The 18790-nt window shown below is 40.0% G+C and overlaps 2 protein-coding genes and 1 long non-coding RNA gene across 3 annotated transcripts; 2 read left to right on the forward strand and 1 right to left on the reverse strand.

The window, feature by feature from the left end:
• Window positions 1-1441: 1441 nt before the first annotated feature.
• slc3a2a (solute carrier family 3 member 2a) lies at window positions 1442-6783 on the reverse strand. Its single transcript, XM_020095794.2, has 11 exons — window positions 6642-6783; window positions 5520-5730; window positions 5238-5422; window positions 4147-4320; window positions 3965-4059; window positions 3711-3847; window positions 3118-3227; window positions 2802-3004; window positions 2653-2712; window positions 2330-2549; window positions 1442-2209 (listed from the first exon to the last, which is right to left on the reverse strand). Exons 2-11 carry the CDS (start codon window positions 5714-5716, stop codon window positions 2064-2066), a joined length of 1527 nt encoding a protein of 508 aa, XP_019951353.2. The 5' UTR covers window positions 5717-5730; window positions 6642-6783; the 3' UTR covers window positions 1442-2063.
• On the forward strand, window positions 6499-10939 carry LOC138406494 (uncharacterized). The gene is made up of 3 exons (XR_011239945.1): window positions 6499-6625; window positions 8317-8410; window positions 10820-10939. It is a non-coding gene; the product is annotated as an uncharacterized lncRNA (long non-coding RNA).
• Window positions 10940-13140: 2201 nt separating this feature from the next.
• On the forward strand, window positions 13141-18652 carry plaa (phospholipase A2-activating protein). Its single transcript, XM_020095804.2, has 14 exons — window positions 13141-13381; window positions 13796-13989; window positions 14077-14177; window positions 14297-14417; window positions 14737-14904; window positions 15025-15160; window positions 15380-15549; window positions 16111-16262; window positions 16341-16560; window positions 16692-16757; window positions 16842-16913; window positions 17123-17230; window positions 17630-17797; window positions 17954-18652. Exons 1-14 carry the CDS (start codon window positions 13239-13241, stop codon window positions 18520-18522), a joined length of 2388 nt encoding a protein of 795 aa, XP_019951363.2. The 5' UTR covers window positions 13141-13238; the 3' UTR covers window positions 18523-18652.
• The last annotated feature ends 138 nt before the right edge of the window (window positions 18653-18790 follow it).

Raw genomic sequence — 18790 nt, forward strand, 5'->3', positions numbered from 1 at the left:
ACTACATACTTATACTCTGACAGCTTTAATGACCATCTACTTATCAAATTAAGATTGTATATATAAAGCATATGATGAGCTTATGAAATCTTTTCAACTCCTCAACGGCATATTATCATTCGAAATAAGCTCCACCTCTCTGGGGTCAATGCATCAGCAATAAAAATACGTCGTAGTAATATAATATAGGATTTCATAGACCCGAAGAGTACTTTTACTTTTTAGTACTTATTAAGAGTACAGTTAAATGTGAATTTTGCAAATAAAACTAAAATAGAGCATACTTACACCACATTTTCAGTGCATAATTTTAATTTAAGTAAAGGATTTGAATGTTTCCTTTATAACTGGCTAGCAGTAAAATAAACATAAATACAGATATACATAAGTACCACTTCATTATTTCTTTGTATTATTATTACGGATGTATCATTGTGTAAACCAAAATATACTAAATAACTGGTTGAGACTGAGCTAATTTTACAAAGTTAACATATTGTTGCATTCGATTAGATTCAATTAAATAAAATGTATTAAAGAAAGTGTCATATTTCACATACAGATATTATATATTGTTTCTAGAATTATAATTTACACAGTAACTAGTAACTACAGCTGTCCGAAAATAAGCATGTATACAGAAATGCAGTGGAGTGTTTCAGACGTAACAGAACAATGGAGAAATTCAAGGAAAGTACAACTGCATTAAAATAGTTGATTCAAAGAAGTATTTGAGTAAATGTACTCAGTTATTCCCCATTGATGAATAAAACAAGTCACCTAAATGACTCAGGAAGAATTCTGGATGGGTTCCAGTTTGCACAGAGTTGAATAAATATTTATGTCGTCGTTTTTCTATAGTAACAAGTAAAATTATAAAATGGAGTCTTGCAAAGAATGCCAGAAGCTTAATCATTTACAGTAAGTGCTGGTCGTCCAGTATAAAAACCTTAATCAATCCAGTTTATCATTAAATATGCTGTGAATGCACAGGTGTCTTCATCCCTCATCTAAACATCCCATCGTCTTATCAAAAATATCTGTTAAAAGAAATGGGATGTTTCCCAAACATAAGTACACAATATCTTGGTCTTTAGACTTACAGTATATACATGCAGTACTTGCATTGTTATCTACCTCATGTCATGTTAACTTCTCTGAAAGTATATATCAAATCACAACCTGTTGGAAATACTGTAGTTTCATCACTGTATGACCCACATAGTGAAAACCCGAGTATCTGAACAAGGTACATTTTATAATGTAAAACCCAACTCAAGATAGTGATTAAAATATAGACATGCTTCCTCTGTTGACATCTGTGACACACTTTCACACTCACACACACCTGTACGTACTGAAAATAGTGAATATCTTATCTGATACTTTCCGACATTAAGAACACGCTTAAACAAAGTGTGACAAAAACATGAGCACAGGAGTCGGTACAGAACGGTTTATTCATTTCCAATTGAGTTCACTTGACAGACTTGAAGAATCTGCAACAGTTTTGCTTTCTTGCAACCTTTCAAATACTTTAAACGCAGGCACCGCACTTGTTCAAATTTCTAACTTGTTTTTTCCTTAGTGCCTTCCCAGTTAATAAAAACAAAACTTTACGATAGTAAAACTGTCATAAAAACTTAATTTTTTAAAATGAATAAGTAAAAATAACAAAACAAACTGTTTAAATGCCCAAAGAACAAAAATGGAATGTATTTCACCCATCTGCACAATGTACAGATAGTCAACAATTAAAGATCAAAAATGAACAAAATGCTCAATAGATGATGGTTGCATCTTTTCCTAGAACTAAAAACAAGAAAATAAACCAAAAAAGGACAAAACTTTGTAAAAAAAACAAAACCGAGCAAATAAATCCAAGAGTTTTTACTGACCAATATTCTGCATTTCTATGGCAGTTTTTCTTTGACCAAAATTTAACTTAGTTCTAAATAAAATACTTTTGAATATGCCAATGTATTCCTTACGACTAGGGCCGTCTTATCTTTCTTTTAATCACACTAATCTGTGCGCAGCCTTCCTGTAGTTTAGCGCCATCTCTAGCCTGAGTAGAAGAACTGCAGCAGGACAGCTTCTCCTGGTCCTAGAGTGATATTGTCAAGGCTGACTGTAGATTCTTCTGCAAGGTCTGCTGATGTTGAGGAGCTGCTTATCACCGTGGCCGTCTCTGGCAGCTCTACTCCCTCTGCAGGAACAAAGATCATGGTGTCAAAAAATAGATGAATAAAATAAACTGGGCCAAAGTACATACTGCTGGATATGACACATCGTATTTGAACGAGAGCTCTGTTGAATTTAAACTTGCCTGTAGGTGTCAGCGAGAGCTTTAGTGTCTCTGGTGCCTCTCCCCAGTTGACAGCCGTTATGTATCTCTCGCTCTGGTCCCACAGACGAAGGAAAGCGAGTGAGGTGGCAGAGGAGTAGAGAGGATAGTAGTGGCCGTGGAGGAGAGAGCGCTTTTTGCCCCGCAGGTCGCTGAGGGATTTGAACCACTCCCTTACAGCAACTTGTTCCTTCCTCTCAGCCTATAAATGTGAGAAACGAGGATATTGGTAAAAAACACTGAAAGCAGAGTTACGTTTTTGACCACAGTTTCACTATTTAGCTCCAGGACTGAAATTCACTTACCTCAGCTGCCTCATCAACTACTGCTCCTTCTGCAGGTTCTTTCTCGCTGTCCCAAACCATCTGAGAAAAATTTTAAAGAAAAGGGGAAGGGGTTACATTCAGTACCAGCTGAAAGGCTGCTCAAAGATTTCGACTGTTTTATTAATTACCTCTACTGCTTTAAGGCCAATCTCGTCTCCATATGTAAACACAGGGGTTCCAGGCATGGTGAACAACAGAAGCTGGTAGAGACGGATCAGGGACGGAGTTTTTGCCAGTGTGGACAGCTGGTCCCTCTGGGCAGCACCCAGACCCCAGGCCAGACTTCTCTGGTCGGAATTAAGGGTATTCATGGCCTTGATGCGCTCCACACCTGTAGATATTCAGGTAAAATAATCACCTATATTGTATCGCTTGTGGTGGTTTCATTTATAAATTGATAAATGTACTCTGTAGAAACTGCTGTGAACACAACTCATAACCAACCTCCAGTGTTGCTGCTGAGCAGGTCGGACAGGACGAGATTCACACCGGAGGTATTGACAAGCTGGGACAACTCTGGAGCAGAAAAGCCTTTGACTACACCCATCAAGGCCCTGAGGGAAAGACAGTAAAGTCAGACTAATGACAGTATTCCTGCAACCAAATTCAGTCAGCTCAAAAATAACAAAATAACTTGTTTTACGAGAAAAAAAGACAGTGTACAAATGTAATATTAAATTCAATTGTGTAATATCTCAAATACACCACTGGGTGTCGCTATGTCATGAGTGTAAAGTGCCATGGGAACTACAGACTCCTTTTTGTTGCCCCAGCTCTTCCTGATCTCCCCCCCCAGCATTGGAATGCCTTTAATCTCCACGTTCTCCCCTCTGAACAAACAAAACTGTCAGCTGACATTCTCCTCATGCTTTGAAAAATACTTTCCTCCCAAAATAAAAACAGGCTTAAAAAATAAGTTTTAATCTTTTGTCAAATTGAGCTCCTTGAATCTTGGAATCAGTGTTAAAAGTATATTTTCCTGCGTCTGTATGAAAGTAGCAGACACCATTAGCTGTTAAAGTGGCGTGCATAGTTACCTCTTCTTGGTGTCCTCGGTATGGTTGCCCAGGACAACAGCTTGCAGGTTTGACCATTCAAGAGAGCTGGTGGCAACTTCCAAGTCCGATACCTTTATGCCAGCGACACCCAAATCCAGCCAATATTCTGCCGCAGCCTGGAAGAGAACATGATCACTTTAGCTATACGAGAAGTAAGAACAGCTAAATGACATGAATCGAGTGAATGAAGGACCACAGACCGATGTATGTGTGTGTTTGCGTGTGAGTCCTACCTTAAGTTTCTCCATCACATCACTAACATCTGCAGGGCTAAACCAGGAAGCTGCTCCTGAGTAGTTTGGAGTCAGGTCAAGCACCACAGAAATGCCTATGAAAAAACAGAACACTTAGAACCACAAAACTAGAAAACAAAAAAGGGACTCTGTTAACTGATCTCAATTCTATGATGGCCTACCCTTCTTGTTGGCCTTTTCCAGCACAGCAACCAGTTCTTTCTCTGTTCCCTGGTCTGGATGAACTGCTTTAAAATCCAGGGTGTTTGGCTGGTCGGCCTGGACGGAGTGAAGAGGGCCCAGAACAAGGCCTTTCACCTTCAGCTGGTTCATAGCATCCAACTTGGTCTCTACACCTACAAAGAGGGACAGAGAGAGGGAGAACTGTAGTTTCACAATGGACAACAGAACGCTGATGTGTGAAATGTAGCAGTGTCAGGAGGTTAGGAAACGGTGGCAGGAGGCTAGAAGTCAAGAGACACAAGAAAGGAGGTAAGATAAGGGTACTTATAGTTAGTATTGACTCAAGACAGGAGCATGTGAATGGCTCCATCCACACCCTCTACTGGCCACGTGAAGTCTGAGTACAAGGCGGTCCTTCATGTGAAAATACCAGAGTCACGTGGGGTTTTAGGAATTCTGCCCTAGGCTTGTTGGAAACCTGAGTGCTCACATGTAATTCACTTGCAGAACAGCAGTTCATTCTGTCTTTCCTTCCTGCCTTTAAAAAAAACTTGGTGAAAATCAAAATTGGAACAAGAAGTCTTGTTACTGTTTCTAGCTTTTTAAGTGACATTTAATCAAAATCAGAGAGAGATCTTTTGAGATCTAAAATGAAGTATATAAAAGTATATGAAGTATCTTCATATAAATCTGCGCACCACAAAAAAAGTTCTGCGTTGCTCACATATGACCTCAAGTCTGAGGAGAAGATATAAAAGAAATGACTTGGCTTTTTTTTTTTTTTTTAAACCGTCCTTTAGACCTTGAGTCACACAGAATCAGCCTATTCAGCTTTTTGGTATCTGGCTGACTCAAGTAGGCCACATAGAACTCAGGAAACCCAAGACATTGTCACGAGACTTATCCCATGTTACCGCATGAAGACCAGAGGACTTTGTAAATAATCTCCAAATCTTATTTTGGGAATAAGGATGACACCATGAGCAAAACAGCAGCAAGAAGAGGCAATGACCTTATCATGAAAGAAGCCATAAGAAGAAAACACTGTATATTTACCCTGAAATAAATCTGAAATCTTAAAATACTCTACCTTCCATTCCATTAGCGAAAGCTACGACGTCAGGGATCTGGTACAGGGGTCCTTCGTTCCACCAGTTCATCTCAGGGATGGGTTTGCAGCGAGGGGCCTGGACGATGATCGCGACCGCTCCGGCCAACATGCCTATCCAGCCCAGCCAAAACAGGATGAGAAGCACCCAGCGGGTTCGCACCCATCTACAGAGAAGTATGAGAATGTGGGGGAAAATGTTAAGATGATAACATAATTAAAGACTAGAGCTTAGAACATATTTATTGCATCTGGTGCTCGTACCCTGGAGTGCCAGCAACTTTCATCAGCTCCTCTTTGGACAGGCCGGTGAATGTCACCTCTTCATCGGGGACCTTCAGCTTGACGCTGCCATTTTTCTCCCCGGCCGGTGCCTGGCCATCACCAGTCATTGGCTGCTTCTCAGGATCCAGCTCATTGAGCTCCACTTCTTTCATGTCGATCTCTGTGTCTTTACTCATGGTTGAGTCTGGTTCTTAAAAAGGGAAATAACAGATCGTCAAGTTGACAACAAGATCACTTCCAGTGAGAACATATGAGCATATGAACAAAAAATAGTCTTGTTTCACTGAAAGTACCCAAATATACGACAGAGAGGAAATACTGGAAATGAGACTCTTTGTTCAGATCTTCAGTTTGTTGTTGTTGCTCATTGTTCAGACATGAAAGCTAATCCCACAGGGGTTGTGGCTGACTGACAGGCTAACCTCTTCCAAGCTAGCAAGAACAGGCTGTTCGCTAACGTTAGCCAACAGCCTGAATCTTTAAACTAGCTCAGCCTTTATGAACTAAGAACTGAGTTCAGCGGTAAAAATAAAACTGAACCTACAAGAAAATTAACATTAACAAATGCTACAATTTGTACTTGTAGCTGTTGTAAACTATTTCATTAATAATGGTTATAATAGCCAATTTTAGAGAAGAAAACAATGGGACCTTCAAAATAAGTTTAAATAATAATAAGATAAACGATAATTACCCTATTCACCCCTGGCATGAAAAGCTATCTGCCAATCATAGGATCTCGAGAATAGAGTATCAACTTAATTGAAACTTGTACTGATTACAACTAGTTACGTTCACTCTTTGACACGAAAATGCGATTAAAATAATACTTATAACTAACGAAACGTATTAACTCGAGTATCTCAATCCAGCCCAACTCTTTTCTCTCATAAATCGCGATAGACTTCATTTAAAAACGTGTGATGTGGTTCAGTTCCTCTTTTTTTTTTTCTTCCAGAGATGATGAAATCCATCATCATCATCTGCGGAACCACGCGGCACACAAACAGCATCGTCTCTTCCTCCTTCTCCTCCTCATCCTCATCCTCCTGCTACTTTCACAGCTTCAAGGACAGAAAACAGAAGTGAGTGAAGTGATACCTGTTCAAAAAACCAAAGTATATTCCGTCCACTTCTCTGTTTGTCTCCTCGAGTCGCACAATTCTCGGATAATCCTGTCGCTTGGGTGGATCCGCTTAGTATTTGTATTCGCATTGAGGCCCCGCCTACAACGGGAGGAGCCAGTAACCCTGTCTCTCTCTCTCTCTATATGTCTCTCTCTCTCTGTGTTACAGTGTAAACATCACACTGTGTCCACTCTTTTTATTAGTCCACTCACTTGTCTCAATTTCCTGTCAACATCTACACTCATGCTTTAAAACTCCACTCATTGATGCACGTATAGTATTCAATCCACTACATGCATGCATCATGTTTGCTGTCCTGACTTACTTTTAGCCTCTATGCTCCACAAGACAAGAAAAACAGGAACTACGTGTTATTTTGCTCTGGCCTCTCTGTGTGTTTTAGTCTAAAGCTGAGTTCAGATCACAGTTAGGGCGACAGACGTGGACAAGAATCTCAAGTTTTGATATGAGAAGAAGATGTTTTGTTGGAAATTGTTACGACAGACATATTCATTTTGGTCCTGCAGACAATTTCCTGAAGATAATGTCATCAGTCATACATTATGTTAGCCATCTGTTGATCAGCTGATGTCCTGATGAGGCCTTTAATCTTTTGATTGGTGTTGACATCACTAATCTCATTTAACCCCCACTTCCTACACATTAACTTTAGACCCCTATTTGCAAAATTTTTCAACTGTACTGCCTAAACATTCACTAATCAACCTATTCACTCTGATATGATCACATTACACTGCTGATCAATTCTAGGCTGAATTAGACCCTAATTAGAAATGAATTTAATATTTTTAAATCATTGTTTCATACATGAATTAGATGGTTTGCATTAGTATGTGATATATGTACTGTGATAGCGATCTGTCTTTTGAGGTCTACAGACAGCCAAGATTTCGCTATCATAATAAATAGAATCTGTGATACAGTGTTTAAACAGCTTCAGACAAGTTTCCATCTTTACTGTGTTACAGTGTGAAAATAACTGTTTCCTAGGTTGTTTACATTGCTGCAGTTTCATGTCCAAAATTAGAGTTATTTAATTAATTAATTAATATAAAGTAATATTTTTACATGTGAAATATAATCGATATTGAATTATAGATAGGATTTGTGAGCAGCTAACCCTAAGAACAGTGGCCCTCCTGCACTAGCATGTGCTCTGAAGTCTTTCTCAGCTGTTGATCTTCAGTTACAGTATGAGGGACAGTTCTTAGAAACACACCCACAGAATCTAAATGTCATGTACACAGTCGCTGTGGTGTGTTCCAGACACACGATATTTGTGCATGGTACACTATGTAATTTATATTTTCTGTTATGAAAAGGAGAAGGAAGAGGATTCTGTTCTCATCATTCTGTTTATCTCAGTCTGAGACAGCGTAGCTCGGATCACATCATCTTATTTCCTGAGTTCCATCTGTTGCGATGATCTGGAGGAGGTGGTCAACAAATTTGTCCTTAGTTTTCAGTAGGTCTGTTAGCTGTGGAAACTGAGTGGATTTACTGGTTTACAGAGTTTCTAATGAAAGAATAAAAAGACAAAAGCATTTCACTTGTTGATTAATAGCTGATTAATCACTGCTCTTAAAATTACAATGATTACCCTTTGTTTTTACTTCCTGCTTCTACAGCTCTCATGTCAACATTTGTAAACCTCTGTATCAAGTGAGAGATAACTTTAGGAGCATGATCCACCACTTTGCTCAGGAGTGACTGGACCTGAAGGTTTGTGGTTGTATTGTTCACATATATCCTGTCATTCACCATCTAAATCCAGTGGTATTCTTGGCTCTGGTCTCATATGACAACAAACCTAAAAACACTTCACACCACAATACACACTTTAATAGATATTAGTCTTCTAAACCTTCCATTTTCTCATAAACATACATGCATTATTACCTGGGAAATTGCTGAAAATGTCAAAATAAGACCTCCCTATCTTGAAACAAAAAAGGAAAGTGATAGAATATTCCACCCCAAATTTTATTGAGTTCTATCCTGGCCCATGTCCGACCAAGTTAACCTGTTGACAGACAAACTAACAAATTGACAGAGTTGTTTTTGTAGATGTTTTCTATACTTGGGTTTTAATTAGTTCTGTCCCAGTGGCTGCTGTGAGTCAATTTTTGGATGGTTAGTGCGTCAGAAATTAATCTGATGACCATAAAATACCAAGAACAAAATACGAGTCTTAAACCGGTATTTGGCAGCTGCTTGTCTCTACATGGAGATCACCCTGTTCGTAAAACCATCTCAGCAGGCACGTTCCCACTCATGTGCATAGGCTACTATTTATATTTCTCTGTTAGACAAACTCAAACACACACCATCTGCTTCTGTTTGTATCTCGGCCTGTTGATCGTGTCACGTTGGAACAGAGCTGCAGGCTAATGTAACTGCCTTGATAGATTTACAGCAACATTAGCAAGACATTTCTGTCAAGATTTGAGTGGGAAACACAGGGAAAGAGAACGAGACAGATGAATGGTCCGATCAAGGAATAAGAATGAGGAGGAGTGGCCAAGAAAGAGGGAGGTGCAGAATTAAAAAGGGGTAAGGACAGACAGACAGAAAGGAGGGAGCAGTAAACATGTTTATGAGTTGAGGGGGAACATTTGGAACAAGGCCTGTGATGGAACATGGCCAATAATTTTAATGGAAACACATTACCAAGTAAAACAAGCTTGTTGTGTCTGTTCCAAACTCTTTTCCCACATGTTGCTCTAAACCTTTTGAGTCACACATTTCTCACAACCTGAACGTGCAGGGGAAACTAATTTTCAAAGTAAAGGTTATGTTGACTGATATGTTTTGCAAACTGGCAGCAGTGTCGAGAACCAGGAATGGAGATCGCAGGTTCATGGAGGACGGTGATGAAATGAAACCCTTCCAGGACTTGTTCTATTGTAGAGCTCATGTGCTTTGTCTTTGCATTTGGCAGGGGAGGAGGGGAGAGTGTCCAGTAAATCTGTAGGCCTACACACACACACACACACACACAGAAATGAGAGAAAGGAAAGGAGGGCAAGGTTACTGCTTTTTGTTTTTGCTGAGGCAGGAGAGGAAACTAGTAGCAGAGACACTCTACACTCTACAGTGGATATCAATTATTATAGATGATTGGCCTATATCAATAACTAACAATAATATAATCAAGTCAAACTTTTTACCCCCTCCTTATTTATTACATTTGCTGTTTTCTTGCAAAAGAAAACAGCAAATGTCATTGTTGATGTTTACTCTAATTCTGATTGCTGTGTCATATAGATCTTAGCGAAACTGTAGAGCACTATTAGTAATTAATACTAATAAAAGAATGACAGCAAAAACTATTATTATCATATGATAACCCATTGTGTTATAGAAGTGTAGTTTACACGTGAAATCGGACCCGTTTTTTAACTATATTCAAACTTTTTCCTTAAGTCACGTAACGTCAAGTTAGATTGAAATTAGAACATGTATATTTTAGCAGTAGAGTTTGGTAAGACTGAGTCGGGGCTGAGTAGACACACAGACACACTCAAAGAGAGGGAGCCTCACAGTAAATCCTCATGTGATCCCTCCAAGAGAGCGAGTTTATTTTGCAAAACGGCATGAGCCTGAGAAAAAACAAAAAGCCGGGGTTCAGACAGCAGAGCGAGCAGACCTGGACCAGTTCAAACCAGTCTGGGTGAGGGGCTTTCATCTCATTGTTTCATTGCTGTGTCCCCTCATACAGTTCCCGCTGAACTGCCAAAGTGCTCCTGGGAAACATAGCTTTCATTCGATTGAAAAAACGACATCATGTTCAAACTGATTTCTCCAGCTTTTATACAATTTGTCCTGAAAACAATCTGCATAGAAATTTGAGAGTGAAAAGTTTATCACGTTTATGCAACAGACACTCATTAGATAAAATACAGTGAACTTCATAGGGACTTTGGCGTATTATGTCATTTTATGGCTTAATACTCTGTTCCACTCTTATCGCTGGTTTATTGCATGTGTACATTGACCTTCTAGGTTTTATGTAAGTGCAGTAATCTGATTGTACATTTGACTAATCTTTTGTCTTCCTGTCTCTCTATACTATTTGTCTGTCTGTGATGCATTTCCTCCTAATTGTTTCGTCTCCCCTCTTCTCTTTAGATGTGGCCTAGTTTTCCCCCACAAACAAAGAGGAGACTGTTCACAGTGGTAAAGCCTTCCCCTCTAATTCTTTACAGGCATGAATGGAGCGCTGATATGGACAAAGCAAACCCTGACCAGTCTGTCACAGAAGGTCACTCACCACAGAAATGCATCCAGGATATAACACATTGAATACAAAACGTTACAGCTCATATAGATAACTAGAATTGGCACCCTGCATTTGTACACCTCCTCCAACCAATGCAGTTTCAGTTAAATACATTTGTTCCAGACTCACATGAGGTCACATGTGACCTTTGATAACTAAAGTGTTATCAATTCGTCTTTGAACCCAAGTGACAACTGGTCAAAATTTGCAAGTCAGACTTGAGATATCATGTTAAAGGATTTGTGAGGACACTGTGACCTTTGACTTACAACCATCCACAGCTCAGCGATCTACCCAGTGCTGTGGGAAGTAGGGGTGCTGGGGTACTGCAGCACCCCCTGATGGAAAAAGCAGACATCACAGAAATAAATTGTAATTAAACAGTATTTATACTTTTAAAAATAAGTTTCCTAATCTTATTAACTTAAGAAATTATTGCCTAGGTAAGTTTTGTGAAATAATTCAATACTGAATAATTTTTAAAATAATGTAATGCATCACAGTCAATAGAAGTCAACAGCCCCCTCATGAAACCACATTTATATTCACTAGATCCAGATTTTTATTTGTATGTTAACCAAACAATCATAAATACCACTCTATAGTTATGACCTTGAAACAACTAATTCATCAGCTACACCTCAGCTTTGTCATTTCTTTTACAAATATACATTAATATGGCAAATCCACCAAATTTCCCTGAAAAACATTTTCAGTATATATTTAAAATCTCTGTGTTGTTCCCTTAAACTACAAATTTAAAATAATGTTGCATTTAGTTATAGCAGTTTCAGCCCAATTTCTATTGACAGTTTTGAGCAGATTTTAATTTTAGATTTTTATCATTCTTTAATCTTTGGTTTTCTATCATTATTTAATTTGGAGATTTCTTTTGAGATCTAATCGAAAGCTGTTCCATTTATATTGAATATGAGGTTGTATCATCAACACCACAAATATACATTGTCACAGAAAACCGTTGTTTTTCTGAAATTGCTGATATGTGCCAGATATATTTGTCTACTTGATCAGGAATATCTTGAGTTATGGGGTGAATTTAAAAGAGAGACTTATATGTTGACACGCAGAAAGAAACTTTAAAGGTACAGTGTGTAGAATTTTGTGATATCTAGTGTTGAATTTACATGTTGCAGCTGAATACTCTTCACCTCACCCTCTCCTTCCAAACATGAAAAAGAACCTGTGGCAGCCTTCAGTTGGCATATAATAATAATAATGTAAAAAACATGGCGGCCTCTGTAGAGAGGGTCCCTTCCATGTAAATATAAAGTATTTAAATATAAAGTTTTTGAATATAAAGGGTCTTTTCTAGGGTAAATAAAACTACAGTTCAAACAATTTAGATGAAACCAACTAGTGAAAACATCATGAAGATTATTCTGCATTAAATTTATGCCAATAGATCCCTTTCACCTAAATCTTACACACTGAACCTTTAAGGAATACAGCAGTACATGTATAGAAAATCTACATAAAAATGTTTTCCACAATGAGAGTCAGTTTTGTGAGACTTGGCTCAGTCAAAAAAGAAAAATAAAGCAACAAAAGTGGATGTGGACAGTAGATTTGATTGGCTGCAGGTACACCAACTTGATAAACTGTTAATTCTGTTCCTACCTCCATATTTGCCATATTTATACTTTTGATATCTTCTAGATTTGCCTCTGTCTTTTATATTACTTTATATCTTTTACTTACTTATATTTTATATTTCATGTTTAATGCTGTTTGCACCGGGGATAAGGGGGAAGCGCAATTTCAATTCTCTGTAGCCTATGTCCTGCACATATGGCATTATTGACAATAAAGTTGACTTGATTAAATCTGTCAAGTTCAAGTTTCATGTCCCAGCCTCCTTTTATTCTGCATTAAGTGGAACAAAGTTTCCTGTGGTTCCCACTTGTGCATTTAGTATCTTTAGAGCAACTGTGACAGCTGCCTCCAAGCAGTGTGGCATCAGAGGAGGCTGCCTCTGCACATCGGTGGCAGTATGAGTTGACACCGGAAGTGCCGATTTGAGCTTTCCCTCCCTGGTGTGTTTTCTTTCTTTCAGTGATTTTAAAAGCTGTCTGATCTCATTCGTACTGATCTGAATCCACCGCCACGTGTTTTTAATCCACCCGAATTAAACACTAGTCTGTGAAAGGCGGCGGAAATAGCATCATTCCACTTCCGCTAGCATTAGCGGCCGGTGTTTGTTGACAGTAACGCCGCAGTTGTCTCTTCGCCGTGTTGTCGGGGGTTGAAATGGCGTCTTCAAACTCGTACAAACTCCGGTGCTCCATACCGGGACACGAAATGGACATCAGGGGACTCGCGGCTGCTGTTTTTCCAGAGGGAGCTTTCGTATCTGTGTCCAGAGACCGAACCGGAAGAGTCTGGGTACCAAGGTAGGGAGCGTTAGCATGCTACTAGCTAACTAACTGTGGTAGTCAGAGGCTGCTTATGCGAGTTTATTCGTAACATTATTCTCAGGGAAAGATACACCGGTCACAATCGCTTTAATAACAACCATCACGCAGGTAACCTACTGATTATAAATGTCAGCTAACGTTGGTAGCCGTGTTAGCTAGTGAGCGCAAAGCTAGCATGCACTCAAATTAGCTTTGTCATTCATTCAGCTGTAACTCAGGGATATTGTGGTAACAGCTTGATTCACCGGATTGAAACAGTTTTTTGTGTGATTCATGTTAGTCCGTTCACTGTGTCTGATGATGACTATGATCAGCAACACCATTATCAGGTACTTGTTCCCACTCTTCTTCCCCTCACGTCTGTGCTCTCTGTCCCCATCCTCTTGACAGCCCAGACAATAGCTTCACAGAGACGCACTGCATGTCTGGCCACTCAAACTTTGTATCCTGCGTGTGTATGATCGCACCCAGTGAGACATATCCCCAAGGACTCATCGCCACTGGTGGGAATGATAACAACATATGTGTTTTCTCACTGGACCGACCGCAGCCCCTGTTCACCCTCAAGGGTCATAAAAACACAGGTGAGTCCCGCTTTGCACACAAGTAAACATCATTTTAGCTCTGCGAGTTTGTCCTGATTCAAGTTTTCTAACTTTGATGTTCTTCAGTTTGCACTCTGTCATCCGGGAAGTTTGGGACACTTCTGAGCGGCTCCTGGGACACCACGTCCAAAGTCTGGCTCAATGAGAAGTGCATGATGACCCTGCAGGTATGTCGAGGCTTCTGTGATGATCAGTCTCTTCCCTTTTTTATGTGAAACTTCAACAATTAAATATATGATTGGATATTGTGACAGAGCATATTGTCTGCTTGTTATTTTGAATACAGGGCCACTCTGCAGCAGTGTGGGCAGTGGTCATATTGCCTGAACAAGGCCTCATGTTGTCTGGATCGGCAGATAAGACCATAAAGCTATGGAAAGCTGGTCGATGTGAGAAAACATTTACAGGTGAGTGTTTGCAAATTGTTAAACTGAGTAAATTTTCTTTGTTTTTGATACAAATCTGTGTTTGTTCATATATGATTAATCTCTGTTTGCATATCAGGTTATTATAAACAGTACAAGTAAGTCATGTAGATTATGATGAGGAAAAAATCAGTTATGTCATAGCAAGAAATTCCAAATGGGAAACGGTATTATTCTCTTATGATAACTGGATATTATGTGGGTTATTCAGGTTAATTTTTTCAGAGATGTTGTAGGATTGTACAGGAGCTAAATGTTTAAGAGCCACTAATACAACAATCTTTTCTTTCTTCCATTTTAGGTCATGAAGACTGTGTAAGGGGACTCGCAGTGATCAGCAACACTGAGTTCTTCTCCTGCAGCAATGACACTAGTATCAGAAGGTGGCTGGTGACAGGTGAATGTGTACAGGTCTATTACAGCCACACCAACTACATCTACAGCTTAGCCATCTTCCCCAATTGCCAAGGTATGTTCAGTTATATTCATAGTTAAATGCCTGAAATGTGGGTGTAACTAACCACTACAACCAACATCCATTCTTTTCTGCTGTTCATCCGGACCACATATGATGTTATTTCTCCATCAGATTTTGTAAGCACAGGAGAGGACAGGTCGTTGAGGATATGGAAGAAGGGAGAGTGCACCCAGACCATCCGCCTGCCTGCCCAGTCTGTCTGGTGCTGCTGTATCCTTCCTAATGGAGATATAGCTGTTGGAGCCAGGTAACAGAACTGCATGTAGCATATTTAGTCAATAACAATTTCCCTAAACACATCCATTCTCCATTTGTCACATCATAAATACTTAAACACCTTTTTATACTACTTTTCACAGCATGCATTTTTCATGTATCGTCCAAACAACATGATGTAGATTCATAGGTGAACTTAGAATAGTAAGTAGTTTTGTGACTAACCCAGATGCTGCCTCTCTGCCCACAGTGATGGAATCATCCGTGTTTTTACGGAAGCTCAGGAATGCATGGCCAGTGCAGAGGACCTACAGGCCTTTGAGGATGAGCTCTCCAAAGCCACCATTGACCCAAAGACAGGTGACTTTGGAGACATCAAACTGGAGGATCTTCCTGGAAGGGAACATCTTAATGAGCCTGGTAAGGAAATATCACTGGACGTTTGAAAAAAAGAGAAAATCTGCTCACTTAGAAGCTGCGGTTAAAGGATTTTATTTGACGTAGTGATGTTTCTTCTGATAAATACAGAGTCTCCATCTTAAATGCTCACTATCTATGTTAACGAACACACTTTCACAACAGTTTTCAGCAATAAAAATACATGTTATAGTTAAGAAATAGTGCACAAAGCTTAATTAAACATACAGTATGTACAAAGTACACAAGGAAAACACATGATACATAACAGAAAAACTGTGTCATACTAAGAGTTGATATTCCATAAAATGTTTGGGAAGAATAACTATCATAAATACAAACTACTGGAGGTTCCTCTGTCTGAAAAAAACATAGAATTCAATGGGACATGTAGAGAAACATGTAGGAATCATGATGGAGGAAGCTGAATCCCAGAAAGGGTATTGTAAGAAAATAAACATATTTTTTATTCACATTATTGCATCTGTGTCACTGGTTCACAACTGATAAAGAGAAAGTAGCCTTTTTTGCTTCAGGAAAGATTTGCTCTCTTACTTCCTCCAGGAAATCGTGATGGACAGACGCGACTCATCAAAGATGATGAGAAGGTGGAGGCATATCAGTGGAGTGTCAGCGATGGCCGCTGGGTAAAAATCGGAGACGTGGTCGGAGGCTCAAATCAACAAACTTCCAAGAGTGTGGTGTATGAAGGAAAGGTAAGAACACAAGGTCATTGACCGGGTATGAAATCTGCAATGAGAACAGTCGTCACTGAACCCTGATCTTTCCCCCAGGAGTACGACTACGTCTTCACCATCGACGTGAACGAGGGAGGGCCATCCATGAAGCTGCCTTACAACGTGTCAGAGGACCCCTGGCTGACAGCGCACAACTTCTTACAGAAGAATGACCTGAGCCCCATGTTCCTTGACCAGGTTGCCAATTTTATCATCGAAAACACGAAAGGTCACGTGGTGGGACCAGCCCAGCCTGCTGGTGGTGATCCATTCACTGGTGAGACCAAAAGATACTCACTTGTTTTTCTACTTGTGTTTTATCATTTATAAACTCTACATTTTTATATTTTAATTATCGTATATAAGGTGAAATTGTCCTCAATATTTTTGTGTCTCTTCATCTGACAGGAGGAGCTCGCTATATCCCTGGGGCTGCTGATAACAGGGCAGGCTTTGGAGCTGACCCATTCACTGGTACAGTATTTTTAATGGAAAGGTTTTCCACAAGTTGTTGAACATCATCAGAAATGTTATGTGTGTGTTGTATTTTCACTACAGGCTCTGGTCGCTACATCCCGGGGTCTGGTGACAACCCAACTGCTCCTGTAGGCGCGGCAGATCCCTTCACAGGTGAGTTCATTTCTAAGGAAACCGATATATTTTGGACAATTTAGTGACAAACTACACACTCTTGTGTGATAATGAGGCTTCAGTTTTTTTTACCAGGCATTTTTACTCATAGTAACTGATGAATCAAGATATGAGTAGTCAACACATACCCATGTCAATTGCATGTCTCTTAAAAACGGCACTAGGCAGATAATTGTCTTACTCGGCAGGTGGAGGTGCCTACTCCTCAGCAGCCCTCAGGCAGATCGCCACCAACATCTATTTCCCCAAGACTGATGGTGTGACCTTTGAGCAAGCAAATGCCATCCAGATCATTGGTAAGTATTCTGTATGCTTGATGATGTGCAACTACAGTCTGCTTAAAGCTGTGCTGAATGAGCCGTAATGTAAAATGCACCAAGATCCACATGTTGACCAAATTATTATGTCTTTTTTTTATCTTACCAGGCAAGACAATGAAAACAGTTTCATTTGAAATCATGACACATTCAAAAAACAATGTGTTGTGCCACTTGACATTTATTAGGACAGACTGATCAAACTTCTTTAATTCAGTTAGAGATTCTGGAGATTTAAACTGCATGGGTAATGCTAATGTTGGCTATGTAGCTGTTGTAAACATTTGCTCGTGAGGGTATTGGATCAAAACACCTTCACCTGGTTCATTTAAGTTTCCTTATTGTGTCAGGGGCACTGATTTGTTCTTTTCTCACCAGCCAAGTTGAAGGAACTGAACGAAGGTGCCCCTCAGGAGCACAAACTGTCAGAAGAGATTCTGGAAAGCCTTGACAGGCTGCTGGTGTCAGTCTGTGCACCTAACTCCTCTGAAGCTCCAAACCTGCAACAGATCAACCTCCTCTGGAAGGCTTGTCACTGGCCTGAAGGTACAGCAACAGCTCCCTAACCCAATCTATGATGGTCTTTGTTCATTGGTTTTATGTTTTACTGCAAAGTTATTCCATAATATCAGAATCCAAATGTTTCTCCAGTACAATAATATTCACTAACCAAACTCCCCTTTCCTCTCCCCTGGATTGTAGACATAGTGTTTCCTGTCCTGGACATTATGAGGCTGGCAGTGCGCCACCCGCAGGTTAACGAGAGCCTCTGTGGCGAGGCAGAGGGAGTCCAGCTGTGTAACCACCTGTTGAGCCTCATGAAGCCTGAGGGGCGTCCTGCCAACCAGATGCTAGCACTGCGGACTCTGTGTAACTGCTTCAGTGGCAGGCACGGCCGAGCCCTCCTCATGGCCCAGCGTGAGACTGTGCTATCACGTGCCGCTGACCTGGCCATCGTCAGCAATAAGAACATCCACGTTGCCCTGGCCACTCTGGTGCTTAACTATGCCGGCTGCCTGCACAGCCAACCCGATCTTGAGGCCAAGGCCCAGTGCCTCTCTGTGGCCAGCAGAGCTCTGGAGACGGTGCAAGACAAGGAGGCTGTGTTTCGGCTGCTGGTGGCCTTGGGAACCACCGTGGCCTCAGACCAAACAGCCCAGGACCTGGCTCGCTCTTTGGGGGTCAATTCTCAGATTTCCAAGTACTCATCAGTGTCTGATCCATCTAAGGTTTCTGAGTGTTGCCAGTTGGTTTTAAAAGAACTTCAATAATGTATATGATTAGAAAATAAAAAAAGAGCACTTCTTTCTTACTGTTGCTCTTTTCTGCTTGATCAGTTGTGGTGGATACTTAAATCTATGTATGTTCTGTAATAAAACAAGGACAAATGAAGTCACTGCATATGCTTAGTCTGTGTTTTTATTTAAACTCCTCCTTAACTTATTTGTTGGGTATATGTTGTTTGAATGCTGTAATAATGGCACATAGAAGTGTTAAACCAGATATTGTGTAAAGATTTATAGACTATAAATCTATATT

The sequence above is a fragment of the Paralichthys olivaceus genome, chromosome 22, assembly GCF_024713975.1.
Source record: "Paralichthys olivaceus isolate ysfri-2021 chromosome 22, ASM2471397v2, whole genome shotgun sequence".
In the NCBI taxonomy this organism is placed as follows: Eukaryota; Metazoa; Chordata; class Actinopteri; order Pleuronectiformes; family Paralichthyidae; genus Paralichthys; species Paralichthys olivaceus.

What these genes read in the sequence shown, in the direction of transcription:
- slc3a2a (XM_020095794.2), bottom strand. Translation starts at nt 5,716, where the DNA reads ATGAGTAAAGACACAGAGATCGACATGAAAGAAGTGGAGCTCAATGAG. An exon ending in AAAGTTGCTGGCACTCCAGG is followed by an intron (nt 5,423 to 5,519) that starts GTACGAGCACCA and finishes ACTTCTCTGTAG; the next exon opens with ATGGGTGCGAACCCGCTGGG. An exon ending in GCTCAGCAGCAACACTGGAG is followed by an intron (nt 3,005 to 3,117) that starts GTTGGTTATGAG and finishes GAATATCTACAG; the next exon opens with GTGTGGAGCGCATCAAGGCC.
- plaa (XM_020095804.2), top strand. Translation starts at nt 13,239, where the DNA reads ATGGCGTCTTCAAACTCGTACAAACTCCGGTGCTCCATACCGGGACAC. An exon ending in GATATAGCTGTTGGAGCCAG is followed by an intron (nt 15,161 to 15,379) that starts GTAACAGAACTG and finishes CTCTGCCCACAG; the next exon opens with TGATGGAATCATCCGTGTTT. An exon ending in GTGTGGTGTATGAAGGAAAG is followed by an intron (nt 16,263 to 16,340) that starts GTAAGAACACAA and finishes TCTTTCCCCCAG; the next exon opens with GAGTACGACTACGTCTTCAC.